Source organism: Pan paniscus, chromosome 5 (assembly GCF_029289425.2).
Source record: "Pan paniscus chromosome 5, NHGRI_mPanPan1-v2.0_pri, whole genome shotgun sequence".
Lineage (NCBI taxonomy): Eukaryota > Metazoa > Chordata > Mammalia > Primates > Hominidae > Pan > Pan paniscus.
Window position 1 is genome coordinate 26,778,744 of NC_073254.2, and position 18,100 is coordinate 26,796,843.

Consider the following 18,100-nt stretch of genomic DNA (forward strand, 5'->3'; position numbering starts at 1 on the left):
CTGAAGAATAGAAAGAAATTTTCATGATCACAAGTAAATTCACTGGGTGCTAAAAGATTGAAGAAAGATTTAAAGTAATAACTACAGTAAACTTCTATAATAATTACACTTCTGTTTTATTGTCTGATTTTAGGCATACATAGCCATTTTTTTTCACGATGCTTTTTTTACACAAATACTGTTAAATTTTAGCTTCAAAAATTTTCTATAGTTTCTATTAATGTTTATAAAGAAGTCTCAGAACTAATCATTAAAATTATATTTAGGACCCTTTCTGGTTTTTTAAATGTTTTTATTTATAAGCCTCACTCATAGTTAATTTTACCCTGTACAAGTTTCTTGATACATATAAGAGGTATACTACTTTAAATGTTTGCTTCCTCCGTCAGGCTCCTTATTCATGAACAATTTGTTACTTGAGATTTTAATTTTATGTGCCACTCTCTAAAAACCAAAGATCTCTCTTTAACAAAGCAAGGCAATCATGAAAACATGTCTGAGAAAACAGTATCTGTAAAAAAAAAAAAAAAAAATTAATTGATTTTTAAAACTAGAAACCACTTTTATCCTTTGAGTTAACATTTACTTTTTTCTTATGCTGGCTGTCTTTGCAGTTTTTGTTTTAAAGATTGATCAACTTCTTAGCAAAATTTATTACATTTTTTGGCTAGTATTTATGGGCATTTAAAGAGAGTTGTAACTTGTAACAACTACATGCTTCAAATTAGTACTCTTTAAGTGCCAGTGGTGTCTGAAACAAGAATGATGGAAAAACAAAATATTCTTCAGATGGCTTTGAATATTTCAAAAATGTTTGAAGAAATGAGAGAGGTTGGGAGGGATACTCAGGATGCAGTTTTTTAATTGTGATGTAGAACCTCCCTCTGTCGTTGGAGGGTGAGTTTAAGGATGATTTTCCTTCCTGGTCCTGAGGGAGGACTCTGATAGGGTAAAGTACTTTGGTCTTTTAACTGAATTTATTGCTTTTTCACTCGTTTTGATCCTATGATTAAGAAACATCTATTAGCTTCCTTTATGAGACAAGAAGCATATTTAGAAAGCTAATATTACTAATAAAAGATTATCATGTACAAAAGGATGTTATCAAATACAAGAAGATCAAGATACAATGGGAAATGGGTATTTCTCAATAGAAAGAAGAAAAAGAATGAGGCTATTTAAAAAATATTTATCAAGTAAGGGCAAAAAAGGAAGGACAACCTAGATGTGGTAAACCAAATGAAACTACAGAGATTTCTTGGCAAGGAAAAATATCATGAGTCACAAATATTAATCTTAGTGAAATAACTCGAAGATTTTAGATAAATGTTAACTAAATGGTGGACAGTCCATAATGACCCCTGAAGAGTGAGCATTGCCTGTTAGCACTTTTCATGTCTTACACATCTCTAATATGCTGTATATCTGAATTTGCATTAAATTTGTTGTTTTGTAAGACGTCATGTGGAATTATATGGTAAATATTTATTTGAAGGAGGCTATCCTTGCTAAGGAGACTGGTGAAGAAAATGTTAGAAATTCAGGATTTCCCTTTTCTTGGCATGACACTTCTCTTTTTTTTACGGTCAGCTTCCTTTTTGAAGTCTACTTTTTGTGAATCTATGTAAAACAGATTCCACAGCACCTTTTAAAGGTAGTTAAATAATAGTAGACCTTTTTTTGAATTATGCCCCAGATTTTCACCTTCTCTGATTTACTTGCTATACTAGCCAGTAGGACTCCACTTATTATTGGAAGTGTCGGGTTACTAACAGAAGGAAATAGTGATGTGATGGCATGCTGTATAAATATGGTATGCAAAGACAGCAAAACGCTATCAGAAAAATGATCTGTAGAGCTAAAAATTGATGCTTCTGATGGTAATGCTTACAAATCCATAATTCATTATTTGCCCTCTGAGTTTATTTTGTGAGTACATTTTCAAAATAATTTTAATTGATTTGTTTTCATGATTCTACGTTAAAGGTCAGTCAGCAGAGAACATATAGAGAGTTTGTATCTCTGCAAGATTTAGTCTCATTTATATCACAGAAAGTTAGACTGTATGTAGCTCTAGGAGTCAAGAAACAAAACCTCTCATGCTTTCCAGAGGATTCAGATAAATGTTTAATAAATCTATCAGAAAAATTATTTATTAAATTAACACCAGGTTTATAAAATTGCTAGGAGATATTTGCGTTTCAATATGGGCACACTTTCAATATTTTGTATATTGAAATGCAGATTTTTTGTTTATTTTACATTAGGAAGTTGATTCATAATAATAGCTAAAGTTATGAGAAAATATGCTTACTAAAAACTTATATTTCCAAATTTGTCTAGTTACAGTTATACATTAGTTTCTTAAAAAGTAAATAACCTGCAATGACTGTCTATCTAGGGAGCAAAAACATTTTAAAAGAGGGCCAGGTGCGGTGGCTCACACCTGTAATCCTAGCACTTTGGGAGGCCAAGGCAGGCAGATTGCCTGAGGTCAGGAGATTGAGCCTGGGCAACATGGTGAAACCCCATCTTAACTAAAATACAAAAAATTAGCCTGGCGCAGTGGCAGGTGCCTGTAATCCCAGCTACCCGGGAGGCTGAGGCAAGAGAATGGCTTGAACCCGGGAGATGGAGGTTGCAGTGAGCTGAGATCTCGCCACTGCACTCCAGCCTAGGCAACAGTAAGACTCCGTCTCAACCAAAAAAAAAAAAAAAAAGAGGACTATAGTGGACCTTATAATTTGGTTTGTAATATTGTTAGTATTAACACACTGAAAACATTTTGACTTACAAGTGGAAATTTCAACCATAGTAAGATATCTAAACCATTTTTATAATTTCTTAATGTGAAAACTTTAAAGCTGTCACATAAAAGTAGAGATCTGTATAATGAACACCATTGTGCGTATAATCTTTTAATAATTGCTAAGATTTTGCCATATTTGCTTCATATTTTTTCAGTATATTTAATGTAAATATCAGAGATAGCCAAGTGTTAATCCAGGTGTTATCTCCAGAATCACAGAAGTCAGGGTTTGATGGACCTTAGCCATCATCTGGTCTCGGCATCCTCTTAAGCCTGACCTCCTTAAGTACTAAGCTCTGGGGTCCTGCATGGTTGGCTGAGACAAGAATGTACTATGTAGTGCAAGAATCAGTTTGTACAGGGATGACCAGTTTCACAGGCTTAGTGCATTTATCAAGAAATTGAATAGATATAGCTATTTTCCCTGTGTTTCGGCTACTGCAAGCCCGAAATTTGGACCAATGATTCAGACATTTTGAGCTCTTCTAAAGACTTATTCTCAAATCCTACTTTGCCTCTGCCCACTAAATTCAACATTTAGAGTTGTTTTTGTTTCTCAAAAAAGATGACTTGCCCTTGTTGGCAATGCTTTTGTGTATGGCATTATCCACTGGAGATGCTTGTTATCCTCAGAAGAATATGAGCTGTTTCCCCTGGATTCAGTGATCACTTGAGGCAGGTGTGCTAGTGGTTCTCAGCTAGCATGGTCATACTTAAAGAGGTCGATACAACAGCTGCCAGAGGAAACACTCCTTTACTGGTACTATTTTGAGACTTATACTCTATATGTGAAATGAAATTAATATAGGAAATGCTTTCTCTTATTCCAGAAATACTGTTTATAAAATTACAGTGACCCAAAATAGTTTTTCATAGTCAAGCTTGAAACTTTAAAAGGTGAATTCCAAGGTACCAGAAATAAGAAGCTCAAAGCTAACATGGTGAACAGATACTAACAAAAAAATTAAAAGGCCTTATGGGAATCGAGGCCAGATATATGCCTACAGGCTTACCTGTCCTGAGATAGCATCTGAGGTTCCTGAAATAAGCCTAGTCCTCCTGTCCAGTGACTTTGGGCCATGTGGGAAAAACCCTAACCGCTTAAAAGTAAAACCCTGTATCTATACCATGCAAAAACAAACAAAAAAACTGGCCCAGAGTCAGTTGTCTGAAGCCAGTGAAACTGTTAAGGTCTCAGGCAGAAGCAACTGGAAAACTGCTTTATAGAGAGATGTTTCTGCAACCCAGGGTACTTAGGATTCCATGGAAAACAATCTTGCTGAGGATAAACTTACAATTAAAAGTAAAAAGCATGCAAAGAAACAAATGAGAAAGAGCCAGCAGTCATAACAAGTGGAGAATTCACACTCCAAGAACTACAGATCACAGTGTAGTCTGAACGGGACTTTAAATTAAGTATGTATAAAATGTCCCAAGAAATAAATAAGGACTAGAGAATAGAAAACATAAGGTAAAGGAGATGTTATCAAAGTAGAGGAGGCAGATTTTAAAAAGAAAATATAATCTGATAAATAACAAGGTATTAAAACATACAGATACCAAATTTTCTTTTGTTCACATTTTAGTCATTGGAATTGTACGACCACAATCTGTACTTTTGCTTGAATAGGAATGAAATTTGCCAGTGTTTACAAATGCAATAGCAAAATCATACTACTTAAGCTTAGTAAACATTCTTTTCCCTTAAGGAAATCTGACAAAACACATGAAGTCCAAGGCACATAGCAAGAAATGTGTGGATTTAGGCGTCTCAGTAGGTTTAATAGATGAACAGGATACAGAAGAATCAGGTAAGGCTTTATACCATATTTTTCATAAATGCTATTTATAATGTACAATTTTTTTTGCTTCCATTCCCTTTCCATTCCCACTGATTCTGCCTAATTCTATTTTCATTACCTCTTATTTATATGCAGTAGACTCCTAATTAGTTTTTCCATGTCTAGATTGTCCTCCTTCCTCCTTCCTATTCATCTATCCCCCACGATGTTCATCTTTCTGAAGCATGTGTCTGATCATACCTCTCCTCTGCTCAGAGGTTCTCATCGGTTCCCATCTGTCTAGAAAATAAAATGTGAACACTTGACCTTGATCAAAATCCTTTGTAATCTGCTGCTTACCTACTTCTCTACCCTTCTCATTTCTCTCTTTTACCTACCCTCATGCTTGAATTTCCTGCCTACTTGACATTGATCGCTCTTCACCTTTACACCCCTCACTTAAAACCCCAGCCCTCACTCCCCACACAAACGTGGCTCCCCGTGCCCTGGTCAAAATCTCACTTTCCTTCAAGATCCAGCCAAGTCCACTGCTGTCATGAAGCCTTCTCTGATTTTCCTTTTCCACACCTCTTGCAGGAAACAATTCTTCTCTTCTCTGGACTCCTCTAGTATTTTACAATTTCCTCCCTGAAAGCATTTAATCCCCCTCTTGTTCTGAGATTATTCACACACTCACCTGAGCTCCCACCCCAGTGATTCAGCATGTCATGAGCAGAGCCAGTGAGTGCGTAATGTGTGCTCACCAGAAGCACTTAGCGCAGTGCCTTGCGCTGCTCAGCAGATCCATATTTGTGGAATAAAGCGTTTGTTTACTTCTCCAAAGTGTTTATTATTCCGAAAAGGTTAAATGGCTGTTATTTTTTAAAAGGTGTTAACAAATTTAAGTATTTATCTCTGACCAATTTTGAGGAAGAATAAACCTGTTCATGTGTTCTAACTCATCAGAGAATAGAAATATGTTTTTGTGAAACTTGTTTTTAACCCAAGGATTTATCGACAAAAGAAAAAAAAAATTGAAAAAGTATTCTGCTTTTTAAAATGCCCTGAATTAAACATTTACCTGCTTGCTATATTTTTCTTAACATGTATTAGTTTGGTCTAGAGAAAATTTCCAAAGAGAAAGTGATGAGGACATCATTGAATATATAGGTAAAAATTCAAAGGCATTTAATCCCTGTAACACACGAAATGAATCAGCCTGAATTTACTTATAAATATACCAGAGAAATGACTCACGTCTTCAGTGATACAGAGCAATTCAGTTGTAAAAAACTAGGAAAAGTGTGTAAGAGTTTCAGCAAGTATGTTCATTACCCACTGACTAGAAAAGGGACAAGGTAAAGCTATTATTATAGTATATACTCATGTATATCTTCTTCAAGAAGATGAATCTTATAAAAATTAATATGTCTGTAGAATTCTCTAAATTGTTAAGGGAAGGTAGTACTTATATCTTAAATTTGCATAGGAGAATTATAGTTTCTATTAATTATCATGGATTGTTTACATTTGCTGACTGACTGACCTACCTATGTATTTATTCATTGTTGTATTTTCATCTAATTCCAAAAGCATTTGAACCTGGTCTTAGATTATTACTCAAAGTTGATATCCTAATTCCCTATTTAGATTAGAACTTCTGATAAACAACGTAGTTTTACCTTTTTCCTTTCAGTTTACTTTTTTTTAAAACTACTGTATTTGTGGGTAGTGTGCTCAAAGTTTTTTTTTTACAGTGTTTGTCAAATAATAGTGAAGTAGAACACAGAGGTGGAGTTTTGCCAAGTGCTGTGTCATGCTGTGCTAGAGACCTAACATTCTGTGTTGCTACACCAGCAGAATTTATTCCTCTCCTTTTGCTTTACTATAGGCTTGCAGTGTAGGTTTAAATATAGTAAACAGTTGTTGTTTTAAACAAATGATCTTGTTTTATTGTGCTTTTCTGTGCTTTTAAAACATATTTGGAGATTTTTTACATACAAAAAAGTACAAAGTATTTTATTGTGTGTACTCATGTATTAACAGCAGAGTTGATTATAAATATTTTCTCATATTTGCTTCACGTTCTTTTCACAAATTCAGTATATTTTTTAAAAACCAGCTCAGCAAGGTTATTGCTGCTGAGGGGCAGCTTCCCTTACTCCCCACTCCTTGCCACTCTCCTGTCCCTCTCAGAGGAGCTCTCACTGCACTGGGGGTTTTCCTTTAAGTTCATTCAACGTACATGTATATATCTATGAATAGTATGTGATTTTATGTTTGTATTTTAAATTTGCATAAACAGTACCACTTTGTATGTAGATACCTAGATATTGTGCTTTATAATTTTACATTGTTCTCCAGAAGAGACTTTCCATTTCCTCACCTCTTTAATTACACCTAATATTGTTAGAATTTAAATTTTTGGCCAATTTGATGGATTTGTTTGTTGTCTTTCTGGTTTATTGATTACTAAGATTGGGTCTCATTATTCTTTAAAACAAACTTTTACTCCATTAAACTGATGATAGCTGGAGATGGGATTTTGCTTAGCAATTCTGCACATGTCCCTGTTTGAGGGGACAAGTCAGAAGCCTGCAGCATGATGCTGTGTCTAGAGGTGCACTGTTTCTAGCCTTCCACTAGCCCAGAGTGGTACCAGCTGTTCCTTTTCAGTCTTCTGTGCTGGCTCCTCCTCACCTCCCCAGCCTCTCACATAGGCCCCAGGGCTGTGGCCTTTGATCTCTTCTCTTCCTGTCTGTGCTCACTTTGTAGGTAGTCTCATCCAGTCTCCTGACTTCAGATACCATCTCTGTGCTGATGATGCCCCAGTTCATTCCACATGTGGGTATCATTCTGACTTACCCCACCAGTCTCTGCTGGGGTGTCTAATTAGTATCTCAGGTCTGATGTGTCCCAGATCCCTGGTTCACCCCTTACCTCTAAGCACACTTCCCCTGTAGTCTTCTGCCATCCTTCCAGCTGCTTGGCCAAAAATCTTGAAGTCATCCTTGATGCCCATCTTTCTCACGTGTTGCCTCTAATCTACCAGTAAAACCTTTTGGCTCTTCACTTCAAAATGTCTTCAGAATCCATCCACTTTTAATCACCTCCAACACCCCACCCCAGCCACATCCTCTCTACTAAATTGCTTCTGGAATAGCTCCTGATTGGTCTCTGTGGTTCTACCCTGTTCCTTTACAGACTATCTTCCACATAGCAGCCAAAGTGGCCTTGTAACAATTGTGTCATTCCTTTGCTTAAAAGCCCCAGGGGTTTCCTGACTCATTTGGAGCACTGGTCAGGCACCCACCAGGAGCTCTGTCTTCCTCCTTACCATCTCCCTGAGGCTCAGCTCCCCATCCTTCCTCCCTCGCGTGCTCAGCTGCAGCCACACAGGTCTCCTGCCTCTTTCTTGAACACCCGCAGCAGGCCCCTGTCTCAGGGACTTTGCACTCCTTTCCTCTGTTAAGAATGCCCTCTAGGAGGATTCCATTCCAAGATGGCCAAATAGGAACAGCTCCAGTCTGCAGCTCCCAGCGTGATTGACGCAGAAGACGGATGATTTCTGCATTTCCAACTGAGGTACCTGGTTCATCTCATTGGGACTGGTTGGACAGTGGGTGCAGCCCACAGAGGGTGAGCCAAAGCAGGGCAAGGCATCGCCTCACCCAGGAAGCACAAGGGGTCAGGGGATTTCCCTTTCCTAGCCAAGGGACGCTGTGACAGACAGTACCTGGAAAAACGGGACACTCCCGCCCAAATACTGCACTTTTCCAACAGTCTTAGCAAATGGCACACCAGAAGATTATATCCCGCATCTGGCTTGGTGGATCCCATTCCCACAGAGCCTTGCTCACTGCTAGCACAGCAGTCTGAGATCTACCTGTGAGGCAGCAGCCTGGCAGAGGGAGTGGCATCTGCCATTGCTGAGGCTTGAGTAGGTAAACAAAGAGGCTGGGGAAGCTCAAACTGGGCAGAGCCCACCGCAGCTCAGCAAGGCAGACTGCCTCTGTAGTCTCCACCTCTGGGGGCAGGGCATAGCTGAGCAAAAGACAGCAGAAACTTCTGCAGGCTTAAACATTCCTGTCTGACAGCTCTGAATAGAGCAGTGGTTCTCCCAGCATGGTGTTTGAGCTCAGAGAAAGGACAGACTGCCTCCTCAAGTGGATCCCTGACCCCCGTGTAGCCTAACTAGGAGACACCTCCCAGTAGGGGCCGACTGACACCTCATACAGGCGGGTACCCCTCTGGGGTGAAGCTTCCAGAGGAAGGATCAGGCACTAATATTTGCCGTTCTGCAATATTTGCTGTTCTTCAGCCTCTGCTGGTGATACCCAGGCATACAGGGCCTGGAGTGGACCTCCAGCAAGCTCCAACAGATGTGCAGCTGAGGGACCTGACTGTTAGGAGGAAAACTAACAAACAAAAGGATTAGCATCAACATCAACAAAAAGAACATCCACACCAAAACCCCATTTGATGTTGGTGGGTCACCAACATCAAAGACCAAAGGTAGATAAAATCACAATGATGGGGAGAAACCAGACCAGAAAATCTGAAAATTCTGAAAACCAGAGACCCTCTTCTCTTCCAAAGGATCGCAACTCCTCGCCAGCAATGGAACAAAGCTGGATGGAGAATGACTTTGATGAGCTGACAGAAGTAGGCTTCAGAAGGTCAGTAATAACAAACTTTTCCAAGCTAAAGGAGGATGTTTGAACCCATTGCAAGGAAGCTAAAAACCTTGAAAAAAGCTTAGACAAATGGCTAACTAGAATAAACAGCGTAGAGAAGACCTTAAATGACCTGATGGAGCAAAATTGTGGCACGAGAACTACGTGACGCATGCACAAGCTTCAATAGCTGATTCGATCAAGTGGAAGAAAGGGTATCAGTGATTGAAGATCAAATTAATGAAATAAAGCGAGAAGAGAAGGTTAGAGAAAAAAGAGTAGAAAGAAACGAACAAAGCCTCCAAGAAATATGGGACTGTGTGAAAAAACCAAATCTACATTTGATTGGTATACCTGAAAGTGACGGGGAGAATGGAACCAAGTTGGAAAACACTCTTAGGGATATTATCCAGGAGAACTTCCCCAACCTAGCAAGGCAGGCCAATATTCAAATTTAGGAAATAGAGAGAACACCACAAAGATACTCCTTGAGAAGAGCAACCGCAAGACACATAATTGTCAGATTCACCAAGGTTGAAATGAAGGGAAAAATGTTAAGGACAGCCAGAGAGAAAGGTCGGGTCACCCACAAAGGGAAGCCCATCAGACTTAACAGCAGATCTCTCGGCAGAAACTCTGCAAGCCAGAAGAGAGTGGGGGCCGGTATTCAGCATTCTTAAAGAAAAGAATTTTCAACCGAGAATTTCATATCTAGCCAAACTAAGCCTCATAAGTGAAGGAGAAAAAAAAATCCTTTATAGACAAGCAAATGCTGAGAGATTTTGTCACCACCAGACCTGCCTTACGAGAGTTCCTGAAGGAAGCACTAAACATGGAAAGGAACAACCAGTACCAGCTACTGCAAAAACATGCCAAATTGTAAAGACCGTCAATGCTAGGAAGAAACTGCATCAACTAACGGGCAAAATAACCAGCTAACACAGTGACGGGATCAAATTCACACATAACAATATTAACCTTTAATGTAAATGGGCTAAATGCCTCAATTAAAAGACACAGGCAAATTGGATAAAGAGTCAAGACCCATCAGTGTGCTGTATTCAGGAGACCCATCTCACATGCAGTGACACACATAGACTCAAAATAAAGGGATGGAAGAAGATCTACCAAGCAAATGGAAAGCAAAAAAAAAAAAAAGCAGGGGTTGCAATCCTAGTCTCTGATAAAACAGACTAAACCAGTAAAGATCAGAAGAGACAAAGAAGGCCATTACATAATGGCAAAGGGATCAATTCAACAAGAAGAGCTAACTATCCTAAATATATATGCACCCAATACAGGAGCACCCAGATTCATAAAGCAAGTCCTTAGAGACCTACAAAGAGACTTAGACTCCCATAAATAATAATGGGAGACTTTAACACCCCACTGTCAATATTAGACAGATCAACAAGACAGAAGGTTAACAAGGATATCTAGGACTTGAACTCAGCTCTGCACCAAGCAGACCTAAGAGACATCTACAGAACTCTCCACCCCAAATCAAGAGAATATACATTCTTCTCAGCACCACATCGCCCTTATTCTAAAATTGACCACATAGTTGGAAGTAAAGCACTCCTCAGCAAATGTAAAAGAACAGAAATCACAACAAACTGTCTCTCAGACCACAGTGCAATCCAATTAGAACTCAGGATTAAGAAACTCACCCAAAACCGCACAACTACATGGAAACTGAACAACATGCTCCTGAATGGCTGATGGGTAAGTAATGAAATGAAGGCAAAAATAAAGATGTTCTTTGAAACCAGTGAGAACCAAGACACAACGTATCAGAATCTCTGGGACATATTTAAAGCAGTGTGTAGAGGGACATTTATAGCACTAAATGCCCACAAGAGAAAGCAGGAAAGATGTAAAATCAACACCCTAACATCAAAATTAAAGGAACTAGAGAAGCAAGAGCAAACAAATTCAAAAGCCAGCAGAAGGCAAGAAATAACTAAGATCAGAGCAGAACTGAAGGAGATAGAGACACAAAAAACCCTTGAAAAAATCAATGAATCCAGGAGCTGGTTTTTTGAAAAGATAACAAAATTGATAGACTGCTAGCAAGACTAATAAAGAAGAAAAGAGAGAAGAATCAAACAGACACAATAAAAAATGATAAAGGGGCTATCACCACCGATCCCACAGAATACAAACTATCATCAGAGAATACTATAAACACCTCTATGCAAATAAACTACAAAATCTAGAAGAAATGGATAAATTCCTGGACACATACACCCTCCCAAGACTAAACCAGGAAGAAGTTCAATCTCTGAATAGACTAATAACAGGCTCTGAAATTGAGGCAATAATTAATAGGCTACCAACCAAAAAAAGTCCAGGACCAGACGGATTTACAGCTGAATTCTACCAGAGGCAAAGAGGAGCTGGTACCATTCCTTCTGAAACTATTCCAATCAATAGAAAAAGAGGGAATCCTCCCTAACTCATTTTATGAGGCCAGCATCATCCTGATACCAAAGCCTGGCAGAGACATAACAAAAAAAAGAGAATTTTAGACCAATATCCCTGATGAACATCGATGTGAAAATCCTCAATAAAATACTGGCAAACCAAATCCAGCAGCACATCTAAAAGCTTATCCACCATGATCAAGTTGGCTTCATCCCTGGGATGCAAGGCTGGTTCAACATATGCAAATCAATAAACATAATCCATCACATAAACAGAACCAATGACAAAAACCACATGATTATCTCAATAGATGCAGAAAAGGCTTTCGACAAAATTCAATAGCCCTTCATGCTAAAAAAATCTCAATAAGCTAGGTATTGATGGAACGTATCTCAAAATAATAAGAGCTATTTATGACAAACCCACAACCAATATCATACTGAATGGGCAAAAGCTGGAAGCAGTCCCTTTGAAAAATGGCACAAGACAAGGATGCCCTCTCTCACCACTCCTATTCAACATAGTGTTGGAAGTTCTGGCCAAGGCAATCAGGCAAGAGAAAGAAATAAAGGGTGTTCAATTAGGAAAAGAAGAAGTCAAATTGTCCCTGTTTGCAGATGACATGATTGTATATTTAGAAAACCCCATTGTCTCAGCCCAAAATCTCCTTAAGCTGATAAACAACTTCAGCAAAGTCTCAGGATGCAAAATCAATGTGCAAAAATCACAAGCATTCCTATACACCAATAACAGACAAACGGAGAGCCAAATCATGAGTGAACTCCCATTCCCAATTGCTAAAAAGAGAATAAAATATCTAAGAATCCAACTTACAAGGGATGTGAAGGACCTCTTCAAGGAGAACTACAAACCACTGCTCAACAAAATAAAAGAGGACACAAACAAATGGAAGAACATTCCATGCTCATGGATAGGAAGAATCAATAACGTGAAAATGGCCATACTGCCCAAGGTAATTTATAGACCATCTCCATCAAGCTACCAATGACTTTCTTCACAGAACTGGAAAAAAACTACTTTAAAGTTCATATGGTACCAAAAAACAGCCCACGTTGCCAAGACAATCCTAAGCAAAAGGAACAAAGCTGGAGGCATCATGCTATCTGACTTCAAACTATACGACAAGGCTACAGTAACCAAACAGCATGGTACTGGTACCAAAACAGATATATAGACCAATGGAACAGAACAGAGGCCTCAGAAATAACACCACACATCTACAACCATCTGATCTTTGACAAATCTAACAAAAACAAGAAAAGGGGAAAGGATTCCCTATTTATTAAACAGTGCTGGGAAAACTGGCTAGCCATATGTAGAAAGCTGAAACTGGATCCCTTCCTTACACCTTATACAAAAATTGATTCAAGATGGGTTAAAGACTTAAATGTTAGACCTAAAACCATGAAAACCCTAGAAGAAAACCTAGGCAATACCATTCAGAACATAGACATGGCCAAGGACTTCATGTCTAAAACACCAAAAGCAATGGCAACAGAAGCCAAAATAGACAAATGGGATCTAATTAAACTAAAGAGCTTCTGCATGAAACTACCATCTGAGTGAACAGGCAACCTATGGAATGGGAGAAAATTTTTGCAATCTACTCATCTGACAAAGGGCTAATATCCAGAATCTACAAAGAACTCAAACAAATTTACAAGAAAAAAAACAACCCCATCCAAAAGTGGGCAAAGGATATGAACAGACACTTCTCAAAAGAAGACGTTTATGCAGCCAACAGACACATGAAAAAATGCTCATCATCACTGGTCATCAGAGAAATGCAAATCAAAACCACAGTGAGATACCATCTCACACCAGTTAGAATGGCGATCATTAAAAAGTTGGAAGCAACAGATGATGGAGAGGATGTGGGGAAATCGGAACGCTTTTACACTATTGGTGGGAGTGTAAACTAGTTCAACCATTGTGGAAGACAGTGTGGCAATTCCTCAAGGATCTAGAACTAGAAATACCATTTGATCCAGCCATCCCATTACTGGGTATATACCCAAAGGATTATAAATCATGCTACTACAAAGACACATGCACACGTATGTTTATTGCGGCACTATTCACAATAGCAAAGAGTTGGAACCAACCCAGATGTCCATCAATTATAGACTGGATTAGGAAAATGTGGCACATATTTACCATGGAATACTCTGCAGCCATAAAAAAGGATGAGTTCATGTCCTTTGCAGAGACTTGGATGCAGCTGGAAATCATCATTCTGAGTAAACTGTCACAAGGACAGAAAACCAAACACTGCATGTTCTCACTCATAGATGGGAATTGAACAATGAGAACACTTGAACACAGGGAGGGGAACATCACACCCTGGGGCCTGTCATGGGGTGGGGGCCTGGGGGAGGGATAGCATTAGGAGATATACCTAATGTAAATGACTAGTTTATGGGTGCAGCAAACCAACATGGCACATGTATACCCTATGTAACAAACCACGTTGTGCACATGTACCCTAGAACTTAAAGTATAAAAAAAAAAAAAAAAAAGAATGCCCTCTACCAGATACTGTGAGAGTTACACCACCCTGCCTTCAGCTCTCTAGCAGATGTCCTTTGATCAGTGGGGCCTTCCTGAGTATAAATATATGTAATATAAATATATATAAAAACAAAAGGCACCTCACCCTCTTACTGCTAGCATCACTTACGCCCTTTATTCTGTTTTCTTTTTCCTCATAGCACTTAACCACCACCAGACACGTGTGTGCATGTTTATTATCTATTTCTTCCAACTAGAAAATAAATTATATAAGGGCAAAGATGATGTTTTGCTTGCTGCTGTATCTTCAGCTCCTTAGGATTGTGCCTGGCAAATAGTAGGTAATAAACAGTTGTTTATTGAATTACTAGAAAAAAATCTCTAAAATCTGTAGTCCTGCAGCGTGTGAAGAAGGAATATTAGACTCTGCCTGCTTTTCTGAAAGTGACATATACTTAAGTGATGCTAATAGGATATGTAAGAACATGCTTCATATGTTTGAGCCTTGATGATCTCTGACAGGAGAAATGGGGTAAACCTTTTTTTAAAATGGACAGTATAATCTGTTCTTGGCAGCAGCTTTCTATAATCTAGGAAATAATTCAATATTATTAATTTTCGAATTAGATATAGTCAGCCGGGTGCAGTGGCTCACACCTGTAATCCCAGCACTTTGGGAGGCCAAGGCAGGCGGATCATCTGAGGTCGGGAGTTCAAGACCAGCCTGACTAACATGGAGAAATCCTGTCTCAACTAAAAATATAAAAATTAGCCAGGCGTGATGGCGCATGCCTGTAATCCCAGCTGTTTGGGAGGCTGAGGCAAGAGAATTGCTTGAACCTAGGAGGTGGAGATTGCGGTGAGCCGAGATGGTGCCATTGCACTCCAGCCCGGGCAACAAGAGCTAAACTCCATCTCAAAAAAATAATAATAATAGTAATTAGATATAATTGTTTTTCATTAAATTCCTTCACTAAAATCAAATGGTAACTGTGCTACTTGATACCTTTACTTATAAATAGTGTTTATGTTATATGGCCAAGGTCAGTATAGGTATTGTTAATGTGATAATGGCATTTGTTTGTTAATTTGTTATTTATTGGTTATTGGAGCAGATGACTAGAAGGTAATTCAAGTTTTTTGACTATTCTGTGTTCTCATCCTCAGTAATGATCATTCCAGGTTGATAAAGATCTGTTCTGTTTTTTAATAGCTCCAGAGGAAAAAAGTTTATTCTCTTTTTGAATGATTTTTTTTTTTTATGTATCACTTCGGCACCTATTCAATGTGTGCACAATTACTATCGCCCAGGAGCTCCTGGCTGATGGCTATGATGTGGCATGAGCCCAAATTTGGCAAGGTTCACTTCCCAAGGCTGGAATCAGGGAAAGACCGGTGATGGCCAAAGTGGTCCCAGAAGGAAGGGAAGGAATTTATTTATCCCTACACTGCTGCATTTGGAAGGCTGTTGGTGAGGAGGGAAAGGAAGGGCAAACATTCTAGACCAAGGAGTTGCTTGACCGAAGACACACAGGTTGGGGAAGAGGAATAGGGTATAAGAGTGTGAATGGGACAGAAAAGCAAGAGAGTTCCACAGGGCCCAAGGCTGGGAAGCAGGCTGGGGGATAGGTAATAGATGCTGTGCAGGGGAGTTTCAGCATGAGAACTGCCATTTCAGGTTTAAACTCTATTCACTGGGCTTGGATACAATGAACACCCCTGTCATGTCAGTTTATACCCATTTCTTCATGTTCTGACACTTGAAAACTATTATTTTTTAGATAGGATTCTTGAGTATTTTAATTTTTCTAAATAGTGACACATACAGTGTTTCTTTGATTACAAAAGTCTGAACTGAAATTGTTTAAAGCTATTGCCCCTTTAGGACCACATATATCTGACTTTTACCCTGGGTTATGTTCTCAAATGTTCTGGAGACAAGATTAAAGATTATAGGGCTTTTAATCTGTGACCCTTGAATTTTCATTGTTGAGGTTTGTTGTTTGTTTGTTTTTTGCTGTTGCTGCTGTTTTATTTTGTAGTGGGAATTTAGACAGTAATGACAGAAAGAAGCATCTTTCATTAAGTGGATGATCCCGTTCAGCAACAGTAATACTAATACTCCCACAGAGCCAAAGCCTTTTTTCTGGGTGGATGAGTGTTTTATAAAAGAAGTACCTCAGGACTTCAGCCTCTCTCATTCTCCACCAGATGGAGTTTAACAGTTTGGATGGAAAGTCTGAAATGATTTTCCCTTGTGATATCCCGTTTTTTATGTCTATGTATAAATGTATAATGACTAATTTGGAAATAGCGCTATCAATTTATTAAACTAGGAAGCATTATTTCCCCTGGAATTAGTTTCTCCTCTGGCCCAGGATCACTGTGGTGTAGAACTTTCACCACAGAGTAGCCTCTGGTAAAAGATGAGGCCTGTACTTGTCCTACTTTAACGCTTCTGTATATGTTTTAAAACCTTGCCCCAATCAACTCTATAAGAATGTTATAAAGAGAGCAGTGTGTTATAAAGTGTTTCATTTTACTAACAATTTTATTTTCCAAAGAAAAATGCAAATGATTACTATATTAGACATACAGTAGGAGTAGAAGAAGTGGCTGACTTAAAACATGATGAAGGAGAATAAAATGTTTCTGGTACTACAGTTTCAAGTTTTGAAGTGGACAGCCCAGCAGAACAAAGCTAGGGAGGCCTGGGGGCTGGTCACTGTCGAGTGAGCTCATGTGCCTGGTTCTCCCCTGCATCCTCTTCGCACCCCGATGCATCTCCACCTCCCTCATCATAGGGGGCACCTGCCCCTCTTGGGGAGCAGGCTCTTGGCAGCAGCTCCTTTTGAGAAGTGAGCCACTATGTAGAGCCTCTGCCATTCTTGAGAGTCCTGCCTGACAGTGTATTCTCCATTTTCTTAGCCCAGTCAGTGAGGATAAGTGAAAACATTGTATCGTGTAAAGTGGGATATTTTAACACACAAACTTGCTGTCTTTTCCTTTTAATGGTGAACAACCTTTTGTGGTATCATGGGGTCTTGATATCATCTCTCATCTTCTTAATCTAACATAATTCGAATATTAGTCATGTTACACAAACAGACTGCTAGAAACCACACCGGGATTTCATTTGCTGTGTGTCAACAGTAGAAATTCAGGACAATCCTCTGGTTTTGCCAGCAGTAAGTTTCCACAGCAGTTATCAAAGTCAGCCTCTTTTATTCCAAACAGTGATTTTGGTGGCTTTTCAGACACCTTTCATTATGTCTTCACACCTGCAGTTATCGAAGGATGTCTGGTCTAGCTATATGAAAACTGAAAATCCAAAATAACCCAGGAAACTCTTTTATTTCCTGGGTTCTCCCAAACACAGTCGAAGTATGTCGTTTCATCATGCTAACAGATTATAGATGACTACTAGATAATATAGTGCTGAAAGAAAAATGTCCCACATCAGGAGCCACGTGTCTTTTCAGGAACCAGTACTATGAAACATCAAGTCTTGATCAATATGAAAATTGTCTTCTCTGTTTTGGTAGGTACACTTCTTATTTCCTAACAAAAGGGTGGTAGTGACATCAGTAGTGGGGTCCTGCCGCATGTGAAGAGGGAATATTAGACTTGGCATGCTTTTCTGAAAGTGATGTATACTTGATACTAATAGGATATTTAAGAACATGCCTTATATGTTTGAGTCTTGATGATCTCTGACATGGAAAATGGGGTAAACCTTTTTTTAAAAGGGACAAAATTTGGGAGACCTGATTGTAAATCTAAAAAGTCACAACCCCTGCCAGAGTTTGCAGAACAGTACCCAGAAACCTAAGGATTGTGTTTTTAGGTTTATAGGACACATTTGGGGGCTTAGT

At 38.9% G+C, this 18,100-nt stretch overlaps 1 protein-coding gene across 6 annotated transcripts in view; it reads left to right on the top strand.

Moving 5' to 3' along the window:
* HIVEP1 (HIVEP zinc finger 1) overlaps positions 1-18,100 on the top strand; it is a 194,772-nt gene that overhangs the window by 118,977 nt on the left and 57,695 nt on the right. For all 6 annotated transcript variants that reach the window (XM_063605151.1, XM_034961444.2, XM_034961442.4 and 3 more), the window contains one exon: positions 4,519-4,620. In XM_063605151.1, coding sequence (XP_063461221.1) covers positions 4,519-4,620 — 102 coding nt within the window. The remainder of the gene's footprint in view (positions 1-4,518; positions 4,621-18,100) is intronic.